Here is a 27,481-nt window from a genome sequence, read left to right as displayed (position 1 = left end):
GAAGTAGGTAGATCTGAGAGTTTGAGACTAGCCTGGTCTACACAGCCAGTTCTAGGATAGTCAGGTCTGTGTGATAAAAACACTAAACAAAACGTGAAAGGTGCTAAGGATATAGCCTAGTTGTAGAGCATTTGCCTAACAGGTACAGGCCCTGGGTACAGTGGTGCACTTGGGAGGCTCAAACAAAAGGATTCAGGTTCAAGGCCAGTCTGAGCTATATAGCAAGACTGTGCCTCAGAATGAACAGAAAAAACAATTAAAAAGAAAACAACAGAAAATGAGAATAGTTTGGTAGCCAGTAGATAGGAAAAGCCCTTTAGTGTACTGCGCAGGCAGAATTGACAAACTGAAAAAAATCCAGGAAGCCCGGACACTGGAAAAGTCTAGACCCAGCACTTTTCTGTGCTTAGGTTTTCTAAAAAAAATATGGCCATTTCTTCTTTTTTGTCTGTGTAGTCCTGGCTGTCCTGTAAATTGTTCTGTAGACAAGGCTAGCCTTGAACTCAGAAATCTGCCTGCCTGTCTCCCAACTCCCAAGATTAAAGATGTGCACCACCATCGCCACTGCTGATTATTTCCTTTTTCTTTTCGTTTGTTTGTTTGTTTTGAGATAGGGTTTCTTTGTATAGATAGCTTTGAACTCAGAGATCTGCCTGCCTCTGCCTCCTGAGGGCTGGGATTAAAGGCATGCACCACTGTTTCCTGGTGATATGGGATGGCCTTCTGTATATGTGTTGCTTTTATTGGCTAATGAATAAAGCTACTTTGGCCTACGGCAGGGCAGAATATAGCCAGGCTGGAAGAGGTATCTATAGAGAGTAGCCGTGGAAGGAGGAAGACACCAGAACTTTACCTGGTAAGCCACAGCCTCGTGGTGATACACAGTTTAACAGAAATGGGTTAATTCAAGATGTAAGAGCTAGCTAGAAATAGACCTGAGCTATTGGTCAAGCAGTGTTATAAGTGATATAGTTTCATGTGATTATTTGGGTCTGGGCAGCTGGGAAATGAATGAGCAGTCTTTGTTTATAAATGGTGCACCAACGTGGGGCAACCACGTCCACATAAAACCTGAGAGCTTGGGAAGGAATTCTAGACACAAAAGAACAGAGTTAAGCACAGCTTCTTGATAGCAGCATTTTCTTGGGTGGGCTGTTTGCTAGAGGCAAGCACAAACAGCTCTGACTCTTGTAGGAGGCTTGCATTTAAATGGGGTCTATAGACCCGCTGAGTCCCTGGAGCTGGGGTGGTGAGTATGGTCTGCAGAGGCGGTGAACATACCTCTGCCATGTTGGACTGGGTGGAGTGAACAGGCAGGGTAGAGGAGTTGGTCCTGGCCACACCTTCTTAGCATTTAAAATAAAAAAGGTGCTCCTGGTTAGAAAATGATTACAGATATTCAATAAAGACAGACTCAGACAAAAATGAACTTCTGAATGGGTCACAGTGTGTTTAAAAAATATACATAGGCTTGGGAGAGAGAAGAAAAAGAATATAGACAAGAGTATAGGCAGTCATAGATTAAAGGAGAAAAGACAATAAAATAAAATAAATATTAAAAAGTAAGAGTTAAAAAATAAGCCACATAAAGATGGAATATACACAGAGAGTCTGGATTATGTATATTATTGTATTTTCTTTTAACTTTTTACTGTTAATGGGCTAATTGCAGAGAGACATTTGATTGTGGGGGCTGTTAAGCTAAACCAACAAAAAGGGATCTTGACTTCAAAATTTGAGTCTAAGGATATGTTGCTTTGCAAAACAGGTTCTGCTTTTGTTTCCACAGAGGATGGAACCTGTGGATTCCTTCCAGGCTAATGTGGTTTGATGGAACAAGAAGACCCCCATGAAAGGTCTCTGTGAACCCTAAAAATACTTCACCCAACAAACAGCAGGAAGTGGTTTGGAGAAAACTATGCACAAATTCCCAAAAGTAATTTTTTTGTTTTTTTGATTTTTTGAGACAGGATTTCTGTGTTCCTTTGGAGCCTGTCTTGGAACTAGTTCTTGTAGACCAGGCTGGCCTCAAACTCACAGAGATCCGCCTCTCTCTGCCTCCCGAGTGCTGGGATTAAAGGTGTGTGCCACCACTGCCCAGCCCCCAAAACAATTGTTTATAAATGTTTATTTTCATTTTAAAAGGGCTGGTTATAAATGATTAATGGTCAAAGTTAATTTATAAAAAAATAAGGGAATATGATATAGAGATAAATACTTTGCATTGGTATTGATCTTGGTCTATTGATACAAATTTAAGGTCGATTTTGCTACATTGTGTATAAGGTATTGTGTTTGAGCAGCTCATTTTAAAATGTAACATATAATAAAAAATACAGATTAGTAGATAGTCATCTATGATAATCAAACTTTTAATTGTTAGGTAGGTTTTCTAGATATATAGAGATATATTTCAGTTAGATAGATAATCTTCAACACCCCAAAGACCTACAGAATATGGCATTTAAAGTGTTTTAAGAACTTAGATTTTCTTGACAGTGAGACACATCTGCTCTGGCAGCACTAATTACTTCAAGAGAAAGATGGGCATCGAAGAGTCTTCTTGTGGAGTTTGCTAGCCATTTGGGCCGAAACTGCTCTTGCCTGGACTGCTTAATTGTATGTTTTATGAACTGGACATGCAGGACCTGTAGAAAAATGACTGCTGAACTTGCCAAAAGAGGTGAGAGAGGTAAGACAAGCTGGGCGGTGGTGGTGCATGCCTTTAATCCCAGCACTCAGGAGGCAGAGGCAGGCGGATCTCTGTGAGTTTGAGGCCATCCTGGTCTACAAGAACTAGTTTCTGGACAGGCTCCAAAGCTACAAAAAAAAAAAAAAAAAGAAAGAAAGAAAGGAAGGAAGAAAAAAGAAAGAAAGAAAGAAAGGAAAGGTGAGACAGTATTTTAGGGTTCCTGCTTCATGAGTCTGCCAGACATTCTGTAGGACACAGAAGAAAGTGACTGACAAACTGCCAAAATAGGCAAAAGTCTTTCAAATTTCCTGCTTCATGGAAAAGTCTGCCAGATACTAAGGGCCTATAGGCTGAATATGGATGCCTCAACATTACAAAAGAACTTTGGATGACTGTCCAGGCAGCAAGATGTCTCTGTCAATTCTAGAACTTTGGAAGTTGCTTACAATGCACTTCCTGTTTACTTAGGTAATATTATATCCTTCTGGAGTCTTTGATGAAGTTGAAGTCAAAGAGTTATTATAGTTTTCCTTAGTTATGATAAAGGACAAATTAGAGATGAAACTTTAAACTCACAAAGATAAAATAGATAGAACATTTTCTTTAATTTTGCCAGAGATACAAATAGACCTAATATTGTAACTGTAATTCTTGCTTGATACAGGTTTGTTATATGCAATTTTACTATGTTAAAGTTAAAACCTTTTTTTATTTAGACAGAAAAGGGGGGATGATGTGGGATGGCCTTCTGTATATGTGTTGCTTTTATTGGTTAATGAATAAAGCTACTATGGCCTATGGCAGGGCGAAATATAGCCAGGCTGGAAGAGATATATATAGAGAGAGTAGGTGAAGTCAAGGAGATGCCATGTAGCTGTTGAAGGAGGAAAATGCCAGAACCTTACCAGTAAGCCACAGCCTCATGGTGACACAGTTTATTAGAAATGGGTTAATTCAAGATGTAAGAGCTAGCTAGAAATACACCTGAGTCATTGGTCAAGCAGTGTTGTAATTGATATAGTTTCCGCGTGATTATTCGGATCTGGGGCGATGGGAAATGAATGAGCAGTCTCTGTTTACAACCTGGCCATTTTTATGATCAGAAACAAACCATAATGCCTTGCCTGTATGTAACTCTTACTTAGGAAATTATAACAGACCACCCATGCTGCTAAGAGAGGCAACGGGAGGCAGCCTGCTGAGAACACAGTTGCCTTTCCCCAGGAGCCAAGCGATTCAGTCTCATAGCAAAATCTACATATCCTCTGACTTTTGTCTGGTGGTTTTCCATAAACTGTAATGCTGCCACACACATGGTAGAGAGAAAAGGGTTCTCGCTTGCTTACCAATTTTGTTTCTCAATTTCTTTTGGAATACAGAGAAACTCAGGCTGAAAATTAGGAGTCTGGATGTCCAATAACAAACACATAGAATGCCATGATGGCGTGTGTGTGTACTCGTATGGGTGCGCACAACAGAGAGAGAGAGAGAGAGAGAGAGAGAGAGAGAGAGAGAGAGAGAGAGAGAGAAGCATGTGATCAGCTCCAAGCTTACAGGAACTGGTCTTACACCGACTCCAGCATGATTGGGGCACAGTGATACCGGCGTGCAGGCACAGTACTGTTCTGTGCTTGGTACGAGAACACCGGCCTCCCCAAGCTTCTCAGAAGACTGGCTACGGATTGCAAGGGTATGTCCTCTGGAATGACTAGAAGCTTCTTACCATGTTTCTTCCCTCCCTTCCATTCTCCTTCATAACGGAAGAAAGAATTTGGGTATACATAAACGCCGTAGCCTGTATGTGGAAAAAAGATGAACACAGTGACCGTTTGACAGCAATAAGAGACACTGATGGAGCAGCTCAGAGTCCGGAGTAGCCTGCAGGTCATTTCTAGACTCTCAACCCTTTCAACATGACAGTGTGCTTCACCTTGATTACCTGCTCTAGATGTGCGGGGCTCAATTCTGCTTATCGTTGGCCCAGCCGCTTCTTCTTTGGGTTTTGAACATGCGTTAACGAAAAGGTACGCTCACCAAGAGGAGGGCTAGGACAAGAACTGATTACAGGCTCTCAGGAGGGATTCAAAGGGCGGCGGTGAGGGCGGGAAAACAGTGGAACAGCCTCGGAGAGAATACGGCAAGGAGCCCATCCTGCCAGGCCCTTCACCATCCTCTTGTCCACAGGGAACAAAAATCCACACTCACCCCTAAGGACTCCGGGCTAGCATTGCAGCCTGGGGTAGAGAGATAGCGGCACTAGTATGGACTCTGGCCTCACAGCGACCCTATTTCTCCGGTTTTAGGACAATTTCCCATCAGACCGCATGCTCACCCTGCCCAGTCTGACCTCGCCTCTACCCACCCACCTAACAGGGCGGGCTGGCCAAGAGCCTTCAGCCTCGATCCCGCCTGCGGAGTCACCGACCGCGGCCGAGGCCGGTCTGCAGAACAGGCTTCCGCCCTGGGCGGCCCCAAGTACCAGCGCTGCCCTCCAGAGCGACCGAGCTCCAGACGGGGTACGCGGCTCGTACCGTCTCGCGGCGGCCGTCTTGGCAAGTGCCGGTGCTGCTGGAGCGAAGCCGGAGTCTGCTCGCCAGTCGCCGCCATCTTGCCGCCACTGGTTGCCGAGCAACCGTAAAGACGCTTGCCATTGGCCCCCGGTTGCCGCGGGGCGGGGTCAGGCGCTGTCTTGGCGACCATAACATCCGCAGCGCCGGCGTCCGCTCCGGAGCCCCAGAACACTAATGCGCCTGTGCAGCACGGCGCACTTCCTCCGGCTCCGTCCTTCCGGCGGGAAGCACTCCCGCTAACGGCCTCGGCGTCCGTACAGGAAACGGAAATGGTTGGAGCTTGGGCCCCGCCCCGCAGCCATCTTGGCGGCTGGAGGCGGCGCCGCAGGACGGAACGGAAGTGCCTGGTGCAGCTTCCCGGATCCCGAGCCGAGCTCTGGCGGCCGCCCTGCCCGCCATCCTCCTTCCGCAGCCGTGAGGGAGACCGCGGCTCGGTTGCAGCGGAGCTGCGAGGTGCTGGGGGTGGGCTGGTGGCGCGAACCTGGCCGGGCGGCGCAGCACCGCCTTCCTCTGGACTGTCAAGGCCACGAGCGGGCGGGCGGGGCCGGGCAGTGCCTTTGAGGCTGGCGAGGGCTTGCCAGGGGGCCGGCCGATCCCCGGGAGGGATCCGCGAGGGAGCTGGCGAGCGCTGCCCTCCCCGGCCGTGGGACATTGGAGGAAGGTGGCCTGTTGCTGCCCGCACAGCTCGGAGAGTCTGGGGCGGGCATGTGTTAGGAGTCCTCTTCCTACCCCACCACCGTGTTCGGTTTCGGGGCACACGTGTAGGAATCGAGCCTGAGGGCGAAGACACTACTGAGTGGATTGAAGGGGTGCTGGTTAAATGACTCTAGATTATATGGTGACATTAAGGAAGTAAAACCCCCGGCTGTCTAGGCTGTGAACCTTCGGCATCGCGCTGATAAGACTATATTGTCTTCCTTGGCAAGGATATCAATGCAAGAGGGCTAACTTCCTTCACACTAAGAACTCCCAGTGGCGTTTCTTCCTTGACTCCTAAGAACAGAAAATAGTTGAAACTGCCTTTTTGGGTTAAGTTTCAACTCGCAATAATATGGAATTTCCTAAAAAGTCCTCAAAGGAACATCAGTAATCCAGACTCCGACCCTTGCTTGGATCCTGGTGTGTGTGTTGGGGGATTGATAGAGTGTGAAGGCCTGAGGGAGATCCAAAATGATCATCCTCAAAGGTGGGAGGGGCCCAGCCTTGGAAGAACTCAGACCCGGCCTGGAAGGGCTGTCAAAGAAGGAAAGACTCTTGAAACCTGCAGGTGCTATTCCTTGGCCAGGAGGTAGTGACCACCGATGCTATGCGGAGAACTTTCTCCTCTCTGCTATATTCCTAACTTCGGAGTGATGGAGTGCAGAAACTAACCAAATAGTAGGCTCTAGAACAAGGCACGGGGAGAATGTTCTGTATGGGTAGTACTTGTCCACCTTAGAACAATTTTTGTGTGTTTGTTGTTGTTTTAGAGTCAGGGTTTCTCTGTGTAGCCCTGGCTGTTCTGGACTCGCTCTGTAGACCAGGCTGGCCTCGAACTCACAGAGATCCGCCTGCCTCTGCCTCCCGAGTGCTGGGATTAAAGGCGAGTGCCACCACCACCCAGATCTTAGAACAGTATTTAATCTGGCTTTTGTCGTGACTGAACATAGAGCATTTTCAGTAGGTATGTGGGAAGCACTGCAGGTTGTGAGACCCATCCTGAAAAACCAGACAAGCTCCCCCAAGAAGCTTGCCTTCTAGTGGGAGGAAGTTGAGAGATTACCTGAAAGGAATTGGAAAGCAATTGTTAAAGGAAATAGTAATTGATGTTGACCTGGAACTGATGTCAGTTTGGATAGTTTGGAGGGCCTCTCTGACCTTTGAGGGAAGGGATGAGGACTGCAGATAGAACAGCTGGGACAAAGGCCTCCCTTAATCCAGGAACACGTCTGACGTGGTGAGGGGCTGGCACTTGCTTGGAGCCAGGCTCTGAGGCTTCAGCACAGGCTGCCACTAGATCCTCATAAGAACCCTTTGAGGCAGGCAGAGGGGATCTCATCTCATTTTCCAGATCCAAGCCCCACACATTCTGCAGTAGGAAGTGCAGTGCTGGGATCCGGAGCAGGCAGTGGGACTCCAAAGGTCACATTATTAATCTTGTTATGCTGCCTCTCAGGTTGTTGTTGGCAGTGAGTTTAATCAGATGCAAATCAATGTTTGTTCAATAATCAAAACTTGACTAATGTGTTTTCGGTAGGTTTTCTGCATATCTGAACCAGAGTTTTAAGCAGTCAGCTCAGCTTAGAGTACATACTTTAAAGGAATAACCATGTCTTTTTTTCTTTGAAATGGTCTCACTGTATAGATAGGCTGGTCTGGAACTCATTGTGCAGACCAGGTAGACCCCAAACTTACCTGCCTCTGCCTCCTGAGTGCTGGGATTAAAGATGCGCACTACCAGGCCTAGTATTTTCTTTTTGGCATTACTCTCACTTTAAGCAGATGTGTTTTGGTGGCAAACACTTGCATGTACATAGCACAGGGTGAAGAAGATGCTAAGACAGCTCTTTATAGGCTGGGTTTGGCCTAAGTGGGATGGGCATGTACACTCTAGGGAGTGCATTTTCTAATGTGCCTTCTATTAGATGTGGAATCCCCCGTAAAGTGTAAAAATGTACCCCCAGAAACTAGGTTTTTCAGTTAAATTGTGTATGTGTAGTTTATGCAACATACCAGAGACCAAAGGGCATTCTCAGTCTCTTGGATGGCTCTGAGCACTGTGCTTAGTGGATCCAGGAAATGGAGGCTTGAGTTGACTATAGGATTACCTATTTGCCATCCGAGGTCACATTATGAGGCCACTGACGTCTTCCAAAGGATCTCCCCAATGTTCACATAGAGGATAGGCTGGAAGAGTTGGACTTACAGCCTTACTGCCCTACTCTAGCTTTTGTGAACCTGATTTCTTACCTACTTTGGGAGCTGAGACCAAGCTCAAGACTTGCGGAAGACTGAAGTCTGCTTGCATGTCTAGATTTTAAAAGAGCTTCCCTGTGCAAGTGATGCACCTGAGGCCGACTCTCAGCTGCTCAGCACGGGCACCAGCCATCCTTGAGTCAGTTTGTTCCTGCACTGCACTCTTCATAGCAGAAGGAACTAGGACAGGTTCTACACACAGATGTGAGGACCAGGACCGTAAGATTTTCCCTTCCCACCTTTCAAGTAGGGTTGATGACAAAGGCCCCATCACTGCCAGTTTCCCTGAGTCCATATCTGAAGAGCTGGATATCAGGCTGGGCCCAATCGCTGCCTGGCCTTGGTCTGCTGGAGATTTGTCCCCTCTGAAATCGAGGGTAATGATGTTCTTCTTAGCTGTGCCTAACTTCTGTAGTGAATTCTACCTGGGATCCCAGCAGCGTGTTGAAACGGACGGGGCAGATAGGGTTACCTTTAGTTGCCAGATAAGAAATGGCCAGGGATAGCGGGACACCTGCTAGTGTTGTTGATAGCGAGGGGACTTGGCTCTGGGAGTATAGATCCAGGGCAGATCCTGGAAAAGACAAATGCTCTGGATCAAGTCTCACATCTTACAGACTGGTCAGTAGAGGGGAATATTTTCACACCCCCTGAAGACTTATTTTTAAAGTATCTTATGTTTATCTCAGTTACAGAATGTCTGAAGGGGACAGTGTTGGAGACTCTGTCCATGGGAAGCCCTCAGTGGTGTACAGATTTTTCACACGGCTTGGACAGGTGAGTGGATTTGTAGATCATTAATAGAAATATTTGGAAGAGAAACTGTGACTCCTGATGAATCCCGAAGGGTGAGCTTGTTGTTTCACAGGGAGGAGCTAAGCTACAGCTTGTCCCCCTGTGGAACTTTCGCTTTCAGGGTTTGGCTCTTTTCTTCACCATGCGTGCCTGCATACACATTCCTCACTATGTGTGCCTGCGTACACGTTCCTCACCGTGAGTGCCTGCGTACATGTTCCTCACCATTAGTGCCTGCGTACGTGTTCCTCACCATTAGTGCCTGCGTACATGTTCCTCACCGTGTGTGCCTGCGTACGTGTTCCTCACCGTGTGTGCCTGCGTACATGTTCCTCACTGTGTGTGCCTGCATACGTGTTCCTCACCGTGAGTGCCTGCGTACGTGTTCCTCACCACAAGTGCCTGTGTACATGTTCCTCACCGTGAATGCCTGCATACGTGCATACGTGTTCCTCACCACGAGTGCCTGTGTACATATTTCTCACCGTGAGTGCCTGCGTACACGTTCCTCACTGTGTGTGCCTGCATACATGTTCCTCACCGTGAGTGCCTGTGTACATGTTCCTCACCGTGAGTGCCTGTGTACATGTTCCTCACTGTGTGTGCCTGCGTACATGTTCCTCACTATTAGTGCCTGCGTACATGTTCCTCACCACGAGTGCCTGTGTACATGTTCCTCACCACGAGTGCCTGTGTACATGTTCCTCACTATGTGTGCCTGCGTACATGTTCCTCACTGTGTGTGCCTGTGTACATGTTCCTCACTATGTGTGCCTGCGTACATGTTCCTCACTGTGTGTGCCTGTGTACATGTTCCTCACTATGTGTGCCTGCGTACATGTTCCTCACTGTGTGTGCCTGTGTACATGTTCCTCACCATTAGTGCCTGCGTACGTGTTCCTCACCGTGAGTGCCTGTGTACATGTTCCTCACCACGAGTGCCTATGTACATGTTCCTCACCGTGAATGCCTGCATACGTGTTCCTCACCACGAGTGCCTGTGTACATGTTTCTCACCGTGAGTGCCTGTGTACATGTTCCTCACTGTGTGTGCCTGCATACATGTTCCTCACCGTGAGTGCCTGTGTACATGTTCCTCACTATGTGTGCCTGCGTACATGTTCCTCACTGTGTGTGCCTGCGTACACGTTCCTCACCACGAGTGCCTGTGTACATGTTCCTCACCGTGAGTGCCTGTGTACATGTTCCTCACCACGAGTGCCTGTGTACATGTTCCTCACTATGTGTGCCTGCGTACATGTTCCTCACTGTGTGTGCCTGCGTACACGTTCCTCACCACGAGTGCCTGTGTACATGTTCCTCACCGTGAGTGCCTGCGTACATGTTCCTGGAAAAGGTTAAGTAAAGAGGTCTGGACAGTGGGGACCCCATCCTGTTTTTGTTTTGCTGCTGCTTTGTTGTTTTTTGATTTTCTGAGACATGGTTTCTCTGTGTACCTTTGGGGCCTGTCCCAAAACTTGCTTTGTAGACCAGGTTAGTGGTAGTCCTTTATCTCTTTCCACCCCTTTTTCCTTTAACCTGCCACCTGCATCTGTACACGGAGACACGGAAACCTGAATAATCACACAAAAACTATATTAATGATTAATTATAACACTGTTTGGCCGATGGCTCAGACGTATTTCTAGCTAGCTCTTACATCTTAAATTAACCCATTTCTATTAATCTATCCCCACTGTCTCTTTGACTCTGCCTACTCCTCTCTATATATATCTTTTCAGATCCTGCCTGGCTATAGTCTGCCCTACCATAGGCCAGAGCAGCTTCTTGACTAACCAATGGTAATAAAATATATTCACAGCATACAGAGGGGAATCCCACATTATGCATCCATGCATCCTGGCACACCTCATCCTGCCCGAGCGTGTGAGCCTTTCATGTTGGCTCAGGTAGATACAGTTCACTCCATGACTGTCTGAGGCAGCCTCACACTGTATCTGAAAGTCTGACTTAGCTGGGCGGTGGTGGCGCACGCCTTTAATCCCAGCACTCGCAAGACAGAAGCAGGCGGATCTCTGTGAGTTTGTGGCCAGCCTGGTCTACAGAGCTAGTGCCAGGACAGGCTCCAAAACTACACAGAGAAACCTTGTCCCGATAAACCAAAAATAAATAAATGAACGAATGAATGTCTGACTCAGTGAGCTGATATGACTCAATTAAAAACTTCAAATTTTTGCTGGGCGGTGGTGGCGCACACCTTTAATCCCATCGCTCGGGAGGCAGAGGCAGGCAGATCTCTGAATTCAAGGCCATCCTGTTCTACAAAGTAAGTTCCAGGATGGCCAGGGCTAGGTACACACATATACGTGTGTGTGTGTGTGTGTGTGTACATATGCATATGTAACGAATGTTTTAAATGCTATAATTAAAATATAAAGTTATATTTCAAAATTAAATGTAAGACATATCTATGTATACATGAAATGTCTGTTTATAGAAAACCCAGAGTTTCCTTAGTAATGACTGTAGCTGTTTTGGTATGTCTGCTCGCACACTCTGGCTGCCAGCAGTCATGCTATGACCAGCCACTTAGCAGTGGGTGCAGGTAGGACCAGGCAGGCCTGCTGGGCAAGTGAGAGGTCCTGGAGTCTGGAGAGCACATCGGGGGCAGCGAGAGACCCTCGGGAAAACAGGTTTTGGGGTAGGGTTTGAGCCATGAGTCTTATAGTGTGGGATGGTGGATTTAAGATGTGTGCTTTTCCCTTTGCAGCCCAAGTCCTCTCTGTGGGGTGAAGTTAGTTTTCCCTGTAATGATGTTTCTGGGCTAATGCTGTAGCACAGTATTTTATACTTGATTATTTTATAATTTTCTTATGAAGTGGTTCTGTTTCAGGAATTATTGTAGGTAAATTTTGGATTAATCATAGCCAGTGCTTCATGCTGGTGTATATTATATAACCTCTTACATTTTAAACATCTCTTTAAACTGAAGCCCAGCTATACCAGAAAGTGCACTTTGTAGTGTAGTGGGAGTTGTGGGCTGATGTTTTGTCTTTAATTCTTGTCTTACAGATTTATCAGTCCTGGCTGGACAAGTCTACCCCCTACACAGCTGTCCGGTGGGTCGTGACACTGGGCCTGAGTTTTGTGTACATGATTAGAGTTTACCTGTTACAGGTAAGCGTGGTCTCAACTGTTTGCACATTGTCTAACTGTCTATTGGTTGGGGTGTGGATTGGATGTATATTAGAGGTGTGGTCTGTAATAATTACTTTCAGAAGTTTCAGGGTAAGCACCTGTCTAAAGAGGATTGGTCACAGTCTGCCCTCACTTTATCATATCCTCTACCTAGAGTTCCGAGCATGCCCAGGCTAGCCCTGCCCTGAGTCCTTTAAACAGACCTTGTGGAATCCTTCCGACCTTGCTGTGTCTCTCCATAGGGACAGGCTGATCTCTCCATTCTCGAAAGGAGTGTTACAAACTCAGGGTGCCATGAGTGACTTTGGCACTCACCTGGGATTAGCAGTTTCTGAGCTGCTACTTTGTGGCTGAGGAACATTAAGAGGGCAACATAATGGATAGGGTAGCTTAGGCAGTCCTGCAGATCCGGAGGCTGGCGGTGGATGCCTTGTCCTCAGACTGGTCTGGAGTTTGTTGCTTCCTAGTTAGACATGTGGTTTCCAAGAAGTCCTTGCAGACCTGGGTTGGAGGCTTTTCCAGAAGACGGCAACTCAGAGACCTCGTCTAGAGTGTATCTCCTCTGCAACCCTGAAAGCTTTACTTCCTCATTTAGAGCTCCTTCCTTTTATTCATCCATGTATTCATCCAGTCTGTAGAAGGACATTAGGACAAGAGGCAACACAGTGATTTACTGGATTCATTGATGCATTCACTACTGTGTGAAATTCATAAAGTGTAGAACTTGTCCTTTATTGTTTTCATTTTTAATTTATCCCTGTGAGCAGACACAGTGTTGGCTTAGCACAACATGATGATGGTAGGCTACTCTCTGGTTTATTCTGGAAGGACTGGATCTGTGCCGCATGTCTGAAATTAGTGTTGAGTTTCTGTTTATTGGAACTTGGTCGATTCACTAGTGGAAAGACTGGACTGGCAGCCTTGGGGTGGGGGTGGGGCACAGCACACAGGTTGGTTGTACTCTGTTCTGGATCAGATTTGTGCCTGACTTGGCATTCCTCATAGCTTGGCTTTGCAACATGATAGCATGCGTGCATAAAACTGACTTTTACATCCAGTTTTTAGTTGTCTGACTTGAAAATTTTTTAGGCAGAAAATTTCTTTTTGTTTTAAAAGTACAGGCCTTTAAGGTGTATGGTTTAGTTCTGGAAATCAACTAGGGAAGCTTGATGCCCTAGTGTGCTAATGTTGGGACTACAGGGATTCCCAGTTCTTTGTCTTCTCTGGAAGCCTGGGGTGGCAGTGCAGGCCTTTAATCCCAGCACTCCTGAGGCAGAAGTAGGCGGATCTCAGTGAGTTCAAGACCACTGGTCTGCAGAGTGAGGTCCAGGACAGCCACGGCTGTACAGAGAAATTCTGCCTTGAAAAACCAAAAAAGAAAGGAAGGAAAGAATGAATGCATACACGTTTTCTCTTGATTCCTGGTTCTAGTTCTTTTTTTTTTTTCTGTGAGGCTAGCATTCCAAGTGAAGTATTCTGGTGCTGTCTGCAGAGGACTGCCCGCTCTCGAGTGTGCAGTAACATGGACGTTCTGTTGTAGATGCCTTGTGAACCTGTGTGCTCACAGCAGGTTTTGAGGCCAGGTGCCCAGCCCAGTTAGCCCTGTGGGGCAAGAGTGTCTATTGAGGAAAGCTTTCTCTTCTGCTGTACCCAGTTCTGGTCAGGACTGTGCCTGTCTGTCATGCACATTTCGCTGAACCCTTAAAGAAGTTTGTTTTCTGGGCCACAGGTTGCCATGGTCATATCAAACCGACAGGTAAGTTGAGGTAAATGGTCACCGTGGAGCATTCCTCAGTCCTTACCACTTTATCTGGAGTAAACCACGTTCCTAGTGCAGCAGAGCTTTATGAATATGGGCTCGTGAACTGGTTCCAGCTGGTGGTGGCTGGGCTGCTCATTGATGATGGCTTTCCTTCTCTTCCAGGGTTGGTACATTGTGACCTATGCCTTGGGGATTTACCACCTAAACCTTTTCATAGCGTTCCTTTCTCCCAAAGTGGATCCTTCCTTGATGGAAGACTCAGGTACAGCAGGGGCTGCTGGGGCGCTGTCCAGGCTGCTCTATGCATCTGCATTCTTCTGGGCTAATCTATGGGTCTGGGAACACTTGGACCTGGGCTTGTGATATTTATATGTGCTGTAATGTCTGCATCAGAATGAGTTTGTCTGTAGGATTACCCCGTAAACCCTGTGCAGCTGTGAAAAGGATCATTCTTTAATCCCCATGTTGTTTAGGAGGAAACTGAAGCCCTGGGGTTAAATAACTAACTCATCCGAGCCACACTGGGGGCAGCTCCTCTGCTTTCTGTAATAACTCATCCAAGCCACAAGCATGGACACACACGCAGGGCAGCTCCTCTGCTTTCTGTCTCAGAATTCACGGTTGACCAGAGGGACCAGGAGCAGTACACAGCAGGAATGCAGTACAGATCAGAGGGACCCTGGTCGCCAGGAGCTGGTCCACTGGGGCATTGGGTGCTCCCTGGGTTCTGAGTTGAAATGTTCTTGGTGTGTTTTTGTGCCCAAGTGAGGCCAGCTTTGGGTTGTGGCTGACAGATAGTGAACAGTGGCCTTTGCTTTCTTGGGGGAAATGCTCAGTGCTGATTTCAGATTGGATGATTAGAAGCTTTGATAACCAGGGGCATTTCCTGTGGATTTCAGCTTCTCTGTCTGTCAGTAGGATAGATGAGAAGAGGCCTTGTATCTGGTAGTCCTGGTGCATACATACATGGGCTCTCCTCCATAGGTTTGTGGACAAGGATAGGCTTGCCTACATTTCTCCCTTACCCTCTTGTTTTTCCTTTTTGGTTTTTAGAGACAGGATTTCTCTGTGTAGCCCTGGCTGTCCTACAACTTGCTCTGGCCTTGCACTCAGAGAGCTACCTGCCTTTGCCTCCCGAGTCCTGGAATTAAAGGTGTGCACCATCACTGCCCATCTTTTTATTTATTTATTAAGTGTGTATGTCACATGTGGAAGTCAGAGGACTTGCAGGATTTGTTTTTTTTTTAAACATTTATTTATTTATTATGCATAGAATATTCTGTCGGTGTGTATGCCTGCAGGCCAGAAGAGGGCACCAGACCCCATTACTGATGGTTGTGAGCCACCATGTGGTTGCTGGGAATTGAGCTCAGGACCTCTGGAAGAGCAGGCAATGCTCTTAACCACTGAGCCATCTCTCCAGCCCCAGACTTGCAGGATTTGGTTGTCTTACCATGAGGGTTCCAGGGATTGTCTGTCCCAGCAGCCAAGTATCTTTGTCCGCTGAGCCAGCTCAGTGTCACTTCTTTACTGTGGGAATGGATTTTATGTCATGAACCGTTACATGGCCTGCATTCTCTCTTTACTACTTGTTTATGTACACATCAGTTTGTCTTTGTCCTAATTTATGTAACTAGATAGTAAAACAAATGGAAAATCTGTGTGAAGTGTATTTTTGTTTGTTGGTTGTCTCTCCGGAGTTGCCTGCAGACCCCATACTTTATCTCTGGTTGACTCAATTTGTTGCCATGTGTGAGGCACAGCAGTTTGGAAGCATCAAGGGAAGACTTACAAGTGGGGCAGAAACCCGAAGGTAGAGGCAGATGCTTCATCTCTAGCTGATGTTGTACATTTCAGATGATGGCCCTTCATTACCAACCAAACAGAATGAGGAGTTTCGTCCCTTCATTAGAAGGCTTCCAGAATTCAAATTTTGGTGAGTGAATTGTTTTCCATTGGACAATAGAGTACAGAGTACATCCATCTCTGTATCTTATTTTAACAAACACATAGTAATTGTCCACACGTGGGGGCTATGAAATGACATTTTTTGGTATACATACATTGTGTAATGGTCTCGTAATGGTCAGGGTTAGGTATTTTGAAGTAAGTCCAGCATTGTTGCCCACTGCTTACCCTCCTGGCTACATGTGGAAGTCATTTCTCCTGACCAGTCATGCCTTTATTTCTTCAAGGCTTTTGTGGAAGATACTTGAGCTATTAGAGTAGACCAGTTTTTGTCCCAGATAGTTATTGGTTTAACAAAACGAGAATTTTGTTTTGCTTGGATGTGGTATGCATTAATCTAAAAAGTAACAGCTGTATTGGGTATGGGGTGGGTCACAGGGCTGGCTCTCTGGGGAGACCATCACTTCACAGTGTTTCCCCTTGGGTTGACACAGTAGTCTAGAGTTAGTAGATAAAGGGTCTTAACAGCTGTTTTCCAGGCCCCGTGCCTCCTGTAGGCACTGCTGTTGACTCAAGGCACCCTGGGAAGGTTAGGCCTTCCCAGAGCTGACATCCTGGAAGTCCTGGGAGACTAGGAAGAGACTGATGGGAACACATTAGTGTAGCTCCTTTTACGACCTTCTGTCAAAAGGTCAAAGCTATGTATGACCTGCTGGCCTGTCTTTGAGACCATCTGCTCCTGGACCACAAAAGGAGCCAAAAACTGAAGGAGCAGACTGAGTTCTTTGAGTGTTTTAACTGCAGCTCTGGTGCTGTGCATGGAGCAAGAGTGTGAGATAGGATCTGGGAGAGGAAATAGAAAGTGGGCAAGACGCCCCCAGGAGCCTGGATGTTGTTCTGTAGGAAAAGAGGAGCTTGTGTGTGTGTGTGTGTGGGGGGGTCAGCACAGAGGCTGACGAGGTGTGTGATGGTGGCAGGGCTGTGTGCTGGACTCAGGCTCCCAGTGTCAGGACCAGGGCCTAGGCTCTTCTCCAGATGGCAGTTCTAGGTAGCAAACACGAGGTACATATTACACTTTGTATAAGCAGCTCACAACTGTCTGTAATCCCAGTTTCAGGGGATCTGACATCCTCACCTCACACCAATTGCACATAAAAATAAATAAAAATGTGAAAAAAAGAATATATTAAAAAAATAAGAAGTCTTAGTTTTAAAAAGGCTGAGAGGATGTGGTTCAGTGTTACACACAGACTGACTTGATGTATCTCTAGTAGGTACCTCTGAGCAGACAAAGGCAGGAGTGTCAGAGGGTTGACAGGTGCCTGGTGCTACCTAGAGCTCATACTAATTTTTCCCTTTGCTTTAAGGCATGCAGCTACAAAAGGCATTCTTGTGGCTATGGTCTGCACCTTCTTCGAGGCTTTCAACGTCCCCGTGTTCTGGCCGATCCTGGTGATGTACTTCATCATGCTTTTCTGTATCACAATGAAGAGGCAAATAAAGGTAAAGATCACAGCACTGCTGTGCCAGGCGATGGCTCCAGCCTGCAGCCTCAGTGTCCCTGGGAAAGTAGCTTGGGTCTTAGTGCTGGGCATGGCCTCCTGTGTGTCATGACTGACCTGTACTCGGCTTCTGGCTTCTGTGAGAACAGGTGGGCCCTTCCTCAACAGTTGCTGAGTCAGAAAGCCCTGGGTAGGGCAGGGTTGGGCTTGGCCCTGTGGTGCCTCAGTGGCTCTCAGGGTCCTGTGTTACGGCACATCCTTGGATTGGTGGTGTAACTGCACCCTCTGTGCTCTCCCTAGCTCATTCCAGGGGCTCATGAGATGCTGTCCAAAAGTTGGGATTTCAGGCAGGCCTCCAGTGGGTCGAGTCCTATGGAGCACACTGTTGGCTTCTTGACTTCAGTTGTGATAGCACAAACAGTCGAGGGGGTGCCTTTGGCTCTGCAGATCTAGGGAGAGGGTTAAGCAGGAAACTGTTCTCAAGTAACTCAAGTTTGTGTGTTTGTTTCCCCAGCACATGATTAAATACCGGTACATACCATTCACACACGGAAAGAGGAGATACAAAGGGAAGGAGGACGTGGGCAAGACATTTGCTAGTTAGAAGCCGGACTGAATCTGTCACGCGTGTTCAAGGACGGTTTTGAGCCATTGTAACAATGCCTTTTCTTCACATAAAGTAGTTGATTATGAGGAAGTTGAATTTTCTTTTTAAGAGGAGCTTCAATGATTTGTATCTGAAATATCAGGTTCTTGAAGAAACTGGCATTTAAACCAAATTGCATTGATTTCTTTTTCAGTGATGTTCATGTGTTTGAAGTGAACAGAATTGTAGTGAACCAGAGGCTTGGGAGGCCAGGAGAGTGGCAGGCCAAGAGAGCGGGAGGGAGGATGGGAGTGTAGCCTTGCCTTCCTGACCACGCTGAGGCCGCTCCTCTGCGCCAGAGGGACATGCCAGCCTACTTCCTACATGTGAAAAAGAATGTAACCCTTTGAGGGTGACTCCCAGCAGCTTCGTGGGGTTCTCATGCCAGTTTCTGAATCTTACTCACTAGAGATGGTTTTCAAGTTGGCCTCTATGACAATGACTCAGAACTTTGTTCCTAACTACCATGATTGCTTTTGAAGGCCTGGAATTATAAATATATATTATATTTTAATTGTTTGAGATTATTTTGACACTTTCCTTTGATACGTAACATTTTCCTTTTGATGAATTTAAACTTGTTCTCATGCAACAGCCTCTCCAAGGAGACAGCAGTAGCCAGAGCACACCAGGTGTGGGGTTTGTCACATGGCCTTTTACTTCCTATGGGGAAACAGAAGCCCTCCGCATGTCGAACTTTTTGATGTGATAAAAATAATACTCTTTAAACATTTTACTAAGTGACTTTTAAATTCCAACTTTATTAAAGAAAGCGTCCCTTGCTTGTATAATCTTCGTCTACACCACTAGTCATTCACTGAAGTACAGTTTGCTCCTCACAGCTGGAGGAGGGGAACCATGATGCCAGGTCCCACCAGGGCAGAGGAAACACCACAGGGATCGGAGGGACTGGGGCTGTGACCTGTTCAGAACCCTACCCAGTCCGTCACCTGGGTTCCTTTTGTTCCTTCTAGAGCCACGCTTTGTGCTCTCAACCCTCACGTCTGCGCCTTCCTTTCTTTTCTTTTCCCTCTTTCTTTCCTTCTTTCTTTTCCCTCTTTCTTTCTTTCTTTCTTTCTTTCTTTCTTTCTTTCTTTCTTTCAACTATGTAAGCACTTGGGGTTCAAATCTGGACATTTTTTGTTTATATTTTCTGCGTTGTTTTCCTCATCACTGACTAAGCTCAGGTGTGATGGAAAGTTGGGCGTACCCAGCCAGAGGAGTGAGTTACAGACAGGGTGCTGCAGGTCTGTAGAGCTGTGTTCCAGGTTCCCATGGGGACTCCGTCTTACCATAGGGTCCCTAAAGTTACCCTGGCCAGGTGGTGGTGGCGCATGCCTTTAATCCCAGCACTTGGGAGGAAGAGGCAGGCGGATCTCTGGGAGTTCGAGGCCAGCCTGCTCTACAAGAGCTAGTTCCGGGACAGGCACCAAAGCTACAGAGAAACCCTCAGAGAAACCCTGTCTCGAAAAACAACAACAAAAAAAGTAAACAAAATAAATAAATAAAGTTACCCTGTGTATGTCTGGGTCCCCTAGAAGGATGGCTCATGCTCTTGGTAAGGGGACCTTCACAAGGAACCTTGTGACATCAAAGACCACTGCTGGGGACTGGGCTTCTATCCGGACATCTTCACACTGTTTTATGAGGTCTTTCTAGATCTTCTGGGTTTTGGTTTTTGTTTTTTCGGGACAGGGTTTCTCTGTGTAGCCTTGGCTGTCTTGGAACTAGCTCTGTAGACCAGGTTGGCCCTGAACTCACTGAGATCCACCTACCTCTGACTCCTGAATGCTGGGATTAAAGGTGTGCACCACCGTGCCCGGTTAGATCTTGTGTTCTTCGTGTGGCTTTTCTGTGAAATTAGTTTCTCAAAGATGTGCCAGGCTGTCTGACATGAACTCAAGTTAAAAGCTTGGAAATGTCAAATGGAGGCAAGAATCAAGCTAGGGAAAAGTCCGGAGGGGCTGGACACAGGTGACACTGGAAAGGCAAGTCACAGCTGTCCCCTAACTCCTCAGAGAACTGGTATCTGAGGACACATGGAAATCGGTTTATAGGAGAAAACTCACTAAGCCATCTCTGCCAGGTCGGCAAGGTTTCAACAAGATGCTACTGCCCAGCCCAACCTGAGTTTACTCCCGAAATATATGATTAAAAAAAAAAATCAGCTCCTGCAAGTTGTTCTCTGATCTCCATACATGTACCATGACATGTGTGCACCTTCATATAGTTAAAAAAAAATCTGCAACCCAGGGAGCCCCCATTCCTACCCAGAAGGCTACGAGGAAGACCTCTGTTTTCCTAAGGAATTGGCAACAGTATTAATAAGCACGGGGCAGGAGTGTTAGGAGGGTGCTGACCTCGGGTGTGGAGCCCACAGTGCAGGGCTTCACCCCAGCCTCACCCTCAGCCCTGCCTCTCACACAGACCTGAATAAAATACCCTGAGCTTCCGAAGCAGCTCTCAGCTGTGTGACCTAGGGAGGGAGGGGGAACCCACTACTCCAGAGGGTCAGAAGAAGCCATAATAAGTAAGGGGCAACAAACTCTCCTACCCCCTATGGAGTATTGCCTGTTTGCCCCCAACCCTTTCTCTTCCCAGGTAACTGTGTAGCTTAAATGACAAAGAACAGTGCATGAGGACTTTATATTTCTGTGCAGACACAGTTCTTAGGATAAACTGTCAACTTCCATCCACTTCTCAGAGCTGTTTGGTGACGATCTGGTCCCGGTCAGCGGTAGTGCCTCAGGTAGACCAGCTTCTGCGGTGGGAACTTTTCCCTGCACAAGGGACACTCTGTCTGTGGGGTGAGGTATGTGTCACGATGGCCGTGTACTGTATCTGGCCCCGATCCCCACCGTATCTCTTCTGTTCCACACATGCACAGCTGTGAGTCAGCCAGAAAACAGCCTCTCCCAGGGTCTGCATCCTACGGGCACGGGACTGTGTTGATTCACCACAGCTGTGCCCACCTCCTTCAGTACCTGGGAACCCTGGATTTCTGGGGCCTCTCCTGGGCTTTTCCTTCTGACTGAGCCTCTGCCATGGCTTCCCAGCAACCCTGGGCCAAGAGCTGTGGAGGGGAGGGCTTCAGACCCCGTCAGTGAGAGACATCGGGCTGTGTGTGCTGTTCTAGTCTTCCAGCTCGGATGCACCCTGGTACTTCCTCTCAAGAGACAGGACTCTGCACATTCCACACTTACACATGCTGGCACTTGAGCAACTATGCGGACTGCTGACCTTGCAGTGTGAACGCTCGTGTTTTCTATACTGTAGCCCAGGATGCCCACCTCTTACCAGCAGGGCAGCAGCTCACTGGCTAGACATGCCAGCCAGGGCCCTGTTGCTTACAGGAAGCAGTGGCTTTGGGCACCTGTCCTGCTGGAAACAGTTCAGTGACACAGAGGACAGCTTGGTGTGTGCTAGCATCCTAAGTGTCCTGAGCATACCAGGAAGCAAGACAAGCCTGTGGTTAAGTGTGGCCTGATCTGTACACCTGTCACCTACCATTCACCTGCATACTCAGACCTCAGAAGGGGAGTTCCCCAAGTCAGGAGAGGGTTGGGAGGTGGGGTCGAAGGCCGGGGAGCACATACCTTAGTGTTGCACCATTCAGTAATGCACTCCCAACAGAAGAGATGGCCACAAGGTGTCGCTGTGGAGTGTCTTCGCTCTTCCAAGCATAGGGTGCATAGTGGGGTTCTGCAAACAGCCCTGTCTTCCAGGGAACTCCTGTGGGGGTGAGGACACAGCTTAGGTAAGTGCACCGTTCACAATCTCAGAGCATGCCAAAGTCACTCCAACCCCCTGTACACCGGCAGTGGGACAGGTTACCCCACGACCTGCGGTGGGACAGGTTGCGGTGCAGCCTCCACTCCTTCCTGGCTCTCTGCTTCTGCCTGAAGCTGTACACCTGTAGCCCCATGGACAGTGCCAGATGCAACAGGGAGATGAGTCCCAGCAGTCGGTAGCTTGTGCGAGCCCTCATGTCCTCTCCAGCCAGGCGGCGAGCACGGAGCTGTTGAGACAGGTGACCCCACCCCACTGCCATCAGGATCGCCCTAGGACCTGGCCTCTTGTCTGCTGGAGGTGTTATGTTCAGCCAGGCCTCCCCTTGGCACTGGGAGTGTCCAGAGAACAAGAATCAACCAGGGAGATGGGCTCAAGTATTGTTGTGAGGGAGAACCCTGGCTACAGGTTGACCTTTAGGCATTAGATGCAAACTGAGCCAGGAGGCTAGATGGACCAGGAAAATGGGTACGGATTCTGGAGCTGTTTGGGGACCACTTCAGAGGACGAGTAGGGTGGGAAACAGCAAGGGGAACCTAGACAGGCAGATGCTGTTCCCTTTACCGCGTCCTCTAGGGACACTTTGACCCCCACGGATACTGTCCTCGCCGCTGCTGTAGCTGGTGATGTAACTCCCATCCACATCACAAGAACCACAGTCTTCTACTCCGTACTCCTTCCTACTGGCAGGGAGATGAAGAGAGCAGGGCAGCTATGCCTTTGGGCTGGAGCAGAAAAACAGGATGGCAGGCTCTACAGCAAACCCAGTGTCCAACGTTCAGTAGCCATTAGGGAAGGAGGCTGCTCCATTAAATGATTGCTGGGGTGGGGGGTTTGCTGGACAACCCCTTGTCTGGCAGTACGGAGGTTATCCTGAGGCCAGACTGTGGTTCTATGATGAGACTGGAGGGAGAGATGGCAGCTCTGGTGGGTGGTGGGCATGGGTGCGATACCCAAGGGGAGGTTTTCTGGTTGACAGGATGCAAGGGCATTGGTAGAAAGTCAGGGTGTGAAGAGGTGGGGGTTAGGACAGACCGTAATGAGAGATGTACTTACTGTGGGCTACTGTAGGAATATTTGTTATATCAAGCCCTAAGACCTTGCCTTTCTGGTAGGGCTGCTATAGGCAGGGATGGACGTGCTAGAACCTGCACTTGACACCTTCTGGAATAGGTGCTCATCCCCCTAAGCAGTGAAATGGACACAGCCACAGGCCAGTAGGGAGAAAACTACTGCAGGGCTAAACCCAAGTCCACTCAGTGCCCGGCTCTGCTGCCACACATGCTGGTTGTAGGAAGGAAAGGATTTACTGTGACTGAATAAACTCAACAACATTTGGCTGTGATCATGCCACCAGCGTGGGCCCCAAAGAGGCCCCAGTCCACAATCAGTCCCCCTTGGCATTGCTACTTACATAACGGATCCCTGCTAGCCTCTTGGCCAGGTGGTAGAAGGCACCATGGATGTAAAACCAAGCAACATGGAACCGGTGGAGGCAGGCAAGGCCCTGTCTGAAGATAAAGACTGCCCGCTGGAGTGTCCTCCTCTGCTGTTCAGTCAGGGTGGCTGCATGGTGACGCACCCAGCGCCTTGCCCCTGACCGGCTGCGTCCTCCAGACGGCAGACGCGTACTATCGCCATCGGCTTGCAGCTCCTGCTCCAGGGGCAGCAGCGCCTTGTCCAGCAGGTAGGGCAAGACAGCGTGCACTGCGACCAGTACTCCACGGCGGAGCCTGGAGGGCACACGCTGCTGGGAGGGGTCCACCTGGATGATCCCAACATACTCCTCTCCAAGCGTCTGGTAGCCTGGGGATCAGTGCACAATGATGAGGATCCAATGCAGGGATGTCACACCCCTCCCCCTCCGCATCGTCAGTCCTCCTGGAACCTGCCCTTCCAGCTGTCACCTGTGAGACCTAGCCAAGATCAACATGGCTTCTTACTAGACCCACTGTGGGCTTGCTGTGATTTCATGATGTGACACAGATTTCCACTCTGGGATAGGTCCTTGTTTCTCTGGTCAGCTCCTGCTGTCTTCAGTCTTAATTTGTTCCCAGTTTCCCAGTCCCTCCTCTGCCTAAGCCCTACCCACCCGTTGTTCAAGAGTCTCGTGGCTGCTTCCAGGTTATGGCTCAGTCTGGATCTGGTCCAGTCCTAAGTATGAGATGTAAGGTCAGCTGCTTACTTGACAGTATCATATAGAGTCAGAATAAGCACCCTCAAGCCTGCCCCTGCCAACTAGCTAGCTTAGAGTTGTCCAACCTGGGAAAGCCTTGTCTTCTTACACCCTGAAGAAGGCAAAGCCAGACCTCTTATTCCCGAGGCCAAACCTGAGGTGCACCCTGAACTACACTCTCCATGTGTCTATGACCCTGTCTGTAGCAACCTCTGCCCCCAACGTGTCTGGTCATGGCCTGCAGTTAGTCTCCTTGTATCTGGCAATGCCTCATGCCTCATAAAAGGGAAAGACACTTCCTGAGAGAGGCTCCTTGCTTTGCCCCACCCCAGACTTGGTGTTTTTCCCTGAGGAGATCAACACTTCTCAGGGTGCCTTACAGTGTGGTTACCTGGTGCTTGCTGTTTCTCCCACCACCCAGAGTCTAGTCCGTGGGGGCAGGTCACCCGCAGCAATCTCTCCTGGCGTCTCTGAGGTGCTCTGCATTCCTTGTTGGATGCTGAGCTGGCTCTGGTGATCTGAGGCCCCTACCACGGCTTTTCTGTCAAGAACTATCAGCTTCTCTTCGTCCACCTCATGCAGGTTTAATGGCCAGTATGTGAGGGGTCAGGACTGACTTGCCTTAGGCTACTGAGAAGTGGGTCCTGGGGATGGGGATTTAGCTCAGTGGTAGAGCTTGCCTTGTCCAGTGAGCACAAGGCTCTGGGTTGGGTCCTTAGCTCTGGGGCGGGGATAGGTCCCAACAGCACCCTTGGGAAGGTTCTGGATGAAGTCTTCAGGGATATACAAATGCAAGGAGACCCCCTGGCTGAGGGCTAGCTAGGCTTGCCTCTAGAGAGAATCTAGGCAGCACCTCCTCTCTGGTCAGTGTCTTTCTTCCCTGAGGCCACAAGCAGGTGAATCCCAGGAGCTGCCCAGTGGGTTGGGTGGGCCGTGGGCCCGTCAGTGCCAAGGACTGGCTAAGTGCTGCTACCTGCAATTGTGGTGAGGCCAAAGTAGGCTATGTCCGAGAGTAGCTCAATCTCTTTTCTCCATTCCAGCCATTTCTTTGCACCTGAGAGGAGAAAAATGTTACCTCTGAGCAAGTGACGTGGGTTCACGGAAATCCTCTCCCCCACCCGGGTGTGTGGGGCGTTAAAGTCCAGGTCCCATTCCTTCTCTGCTAGGGCGATCGTCAACTACTTCTTTTTTCTGCCGGGCTCCTCTGCTTCCCTGTCCTGTCCTCTCTCCACCTGGTTGACTCGAATGACTCTGAGGGAAGGCTACTTCCTAAAAACCTCTCAGCTGTAACTCTCGAGTCAGGAACTGTTCTAGGACTTAGGAGGGCCCAGAAAAGTCTAGGTAGTGCCAAGAACACAAGCCAAAGATCACCTGTTTAGTATCAAATCTCGGCTCTCCCAAATCCCTGCCTGGGAAATCTGCCTGGAAACCTCCACGTGCCTCCCTGTAAGAGTAATAATGTCAGGTCCAACCTGTAGGGGCGTATGAGAAATAAACGGGCAAATGTTTGAGAACACGAAGCAGGCACTGCCCGGCGCAGAGACCTGCAAAGTGTTCTGCACGAAGTCTGTTTTGATCCTCACTTTTCTAAGGAGCTTCGGAGCTGCAGCCTGTCTGGGTGCCCGGGGCGCTCACCCGCTAGGCTGTGCAGCGCTCCCCCCGCCGCGCTCCGCAGGCCTCCCAGGTAGTAATCGTCCTTCTGCGCTGCTCGGATCACTTCGGGTGCACCGGCCAGCGCCATGGCCCGAGTCGGTGAGCTCACACCGCGCCGGCGCGGCTCACGGGCGGGGCCTGTGACGCTCGACGTGCGCTTGCGCGGCGCAGACTGTGAGCATCACGCGGACGAAGGCGGGGCCTAGGCGTGACATCCTGAGAGGCGGGGATCTAAGGGCGGAGCTACGTGGAGGCCGGGGTGTGGGTGGGGCCACGAAGGAGGGGTGGGGCCACGAGGGAGAGGGGGCGGAGCCACGTCGTGGAGTCGCGAAAGTCTTGATTCTCGGCCGGCAGGGCCCTGAGATAGCTCTGCTTCTCAGGTGTAATTTTTTTGGCAGGAGTTACATGTCTCTGGGACTGTAGGAGTGGACCCTTTATGTGGTCTCCCCAGTTCTGTTTTGAAGTTTCTCCGGCTGCCTCGGCTTGGGTTGGACAGCCCCAGACAGTACCTTTGACCGCTGCCGGAAGGCAGTCACGTCTCAAGCAGAGGCACAAGCTTCTCGCCAAATCATATCTAACAGTTTGAAATGCCGGTTCTTTGAAAGCCCAAGGCTGCATGTGTTCCTAGGAAACTTTTTTCTCTTCAAATTCAGAAGCTCGACTCTAGCATAACTCTGAGGAACAGCCTGCTCCTTTTACGGGACTGCATTTCCTGGATTCTCTTCTCTCGACCACGGGGAGCAAGATCAGAAACATTCCAAGGGGGGCGCTTAAGTGTCTCTCTCCATAAGCTCAAATCCTAGCCACAGACCTTGCCTCCGCCGTTGACCGGTGTCTTGACCCTCAGGTTCCTCCTTTGTAGGTTGTGGATCTAAGGCTCTCCTCGCCCCCTTCTCTCAAAGGTTCTTCCTAAGGGACAAACCACGGGATGACCAGCAGGTGGCGCCATCACTCCATCTATTCTACTAGCTTGGGCAGCTAGGGATAGTACCCCAAAGAAATCCTGCACGTGCCCCAAAAAAATGGTTATGGTGTGTATTCATTCATAAGTGTATATTAGCCATAAACAAACGACATTGAGCCTATAGTTCATGATCCTAGAGAAGCTAAGTAATAAGGTGAACCCAAAGAAAAACATATATAGAGCCACCTGGAAATTGGAAACAGACAAGATTGCCTGACAAAATCTGGGAGCTTGGGGGCGGGGGAGGAGGGGAGAAGGGAGGAGGTGAGGAGGAATGAGATAGTCGAGATGGAGGAAGGACAGATTTATTTATTTGTTATATATACAATATTCTGCCTGTGTGTATGTCTGCAGGCCAGAAGAGGGCACCAGATCTCACTACAGATGGTTGTGAGCCACCATGTGGTTGCCGGGAATTGAACTCAGGACCTTTGGAAGAGCAGGCAATGCTCTTAACCACTAAGCCATCTCTCCAGCCCCCAGGAAAGAGGTATCTTGATTGAGGGAGCCATTATGGGGTTAGCAAGAAACCTGGCTCTAGAAAAATTCCCAGGAATCCACAAGGATGACCCCAGCTAAGACCCTAAGCAATAGAGGAGAGGGTATTTGAACTGGCCTTGCCCTGTAGTCAGATTGATGATTATCTTAAATATCACCATAGAACCTTCATCCAACAACAGATGGAAACAGAGGCAGAGACCCCCCCCCCCCATCTGAGCACTGGACTGAGCTCCCAAGGTCCAGTTGAAGAGTAGAAGGAATGAGAGTGTGAGCAGGGAGGTCAAGACCATGAGGGGTTCACCCACTGAGACAGTTTGCCTGAGCTAATGGGAGCTCACCAACTCTAGCTGGACTGGGAGTGAACGAGCAAGGGATCAAACTAGCCCCTCTGAATGTGGTTGACAGTTGG

General features: G+C 48.8%; 3 protein-coding genes across 4 annotated transcripts in view; 1 reads left to right on the top strand and 2 right to left on the bottom strand.

Moving 5' to 3' along the window:
* Morn1 (MORN repeat containing 1) overlaps nt 1-5,384 on the bottom strand; it is a 53,751-nt gene extending 48,367 nt beyond the window's left edge. Inside the window, exons 1-2 of the mRNA XM_075945186.1 lie at nt 5,224-5,384; nt 4,416-4,487 (exon numbers count right to left, since the gene is read on the bottom strand). Of these exons, the coding sequence (XP_075801301.1) occupies nt 4,416-4,487; nt 5,224-5,299 (148 nt within the window). The 5' untranslated portion in view covers nt 5,300-5,384. The remainder of the gene's footprint in view (nt 1-4,415; nt 4,488-5,223) is intronic.
* Nucleotides 5,385-5,545: 161 nt separating this feature from the next.
* Nucleotides 5,546-18,511, top strand: Rer1 (retention in endoplasmic reticulum sorting receptor 1). The gene is made up of 7 exons (XM_075947079.1): nt 5,546-5,715; nt 8,907-8,994; nt 12,046-12,150; nt 14,096-14,195; nt 15,791-15,869; nt 17,209-17,344; nt 17,858-18,511. Exons 2-7 carry the CDS (start codon nt 8,914-8,916, stop codon nt 17,945-17,947), a joined length of 591 nt encoding a protein of 196 aa, XP_075803194.1. The 5' UTR covers nt 5,546-5,715; nt 8,907-8,913; the 3' UTR covers nt 17,948-18,511.
* Nucleotides 17,602-25,761, bottom strand: Pex10 (peroxisomal biogenesis factor 10). Of its 2 annotated transcripts, none has more exons than XM_075947077.1 (6): nt 25,590-25,761; nt 24,928-25,008; nt 23,193-23,584; nt 21,832-22,007; nt 21,586-21,721; nt 17,602-17,792 (listed from the first exon to the last, which is right to left on the bottom strand). In XM_075947077.1, the coding sequence occupies exons 1-6, from the start codon at nt 25,693-25,695 to the stop codon at nt 17,658-17,660; spliced, it is 1,026 nt and encodes a 341-aa protein (XP_075803192.1). In that variant the 5' UTR covers nt 25,696-25,761; the 3' UTR covers nt 17,602-17,657. The 2 variants fall into 2 exon arrangements, with proteins under 2 accessions (XP_075803192.1, XP_075803193.1); XM_075947078.1 differs by lacking the exon at nt 17,602-17,792 and adding an exon at nt 18,731-20,789 and having other exon boundaries at nt 25,590-25,759.
* Between the last annotated feature and the right edge of the window lie 1,720 nt (nt 25,762-27,481).

This window comes from Microtus pennsylvanicus, chromosome 13 (assembly GCF_037038515.1).
Source record: "Microtus pennsylvanicus isolate mMicPen1 chromosome 13, mMicPen1.hap1, whole genome shotgun sequence".
Classification (NCBI taxonomy): domain Eukaryota; kingdom Metazoa; phylum Chordata; class Mammalia; order Rodentia; family Cricetidae; genus Microtus; species Microtus pennsylvanicus.
Note: the sequence above shows the minus strand (reverse complement) of the source record. Positions and strands in the feature narration are given on the sequence as shown.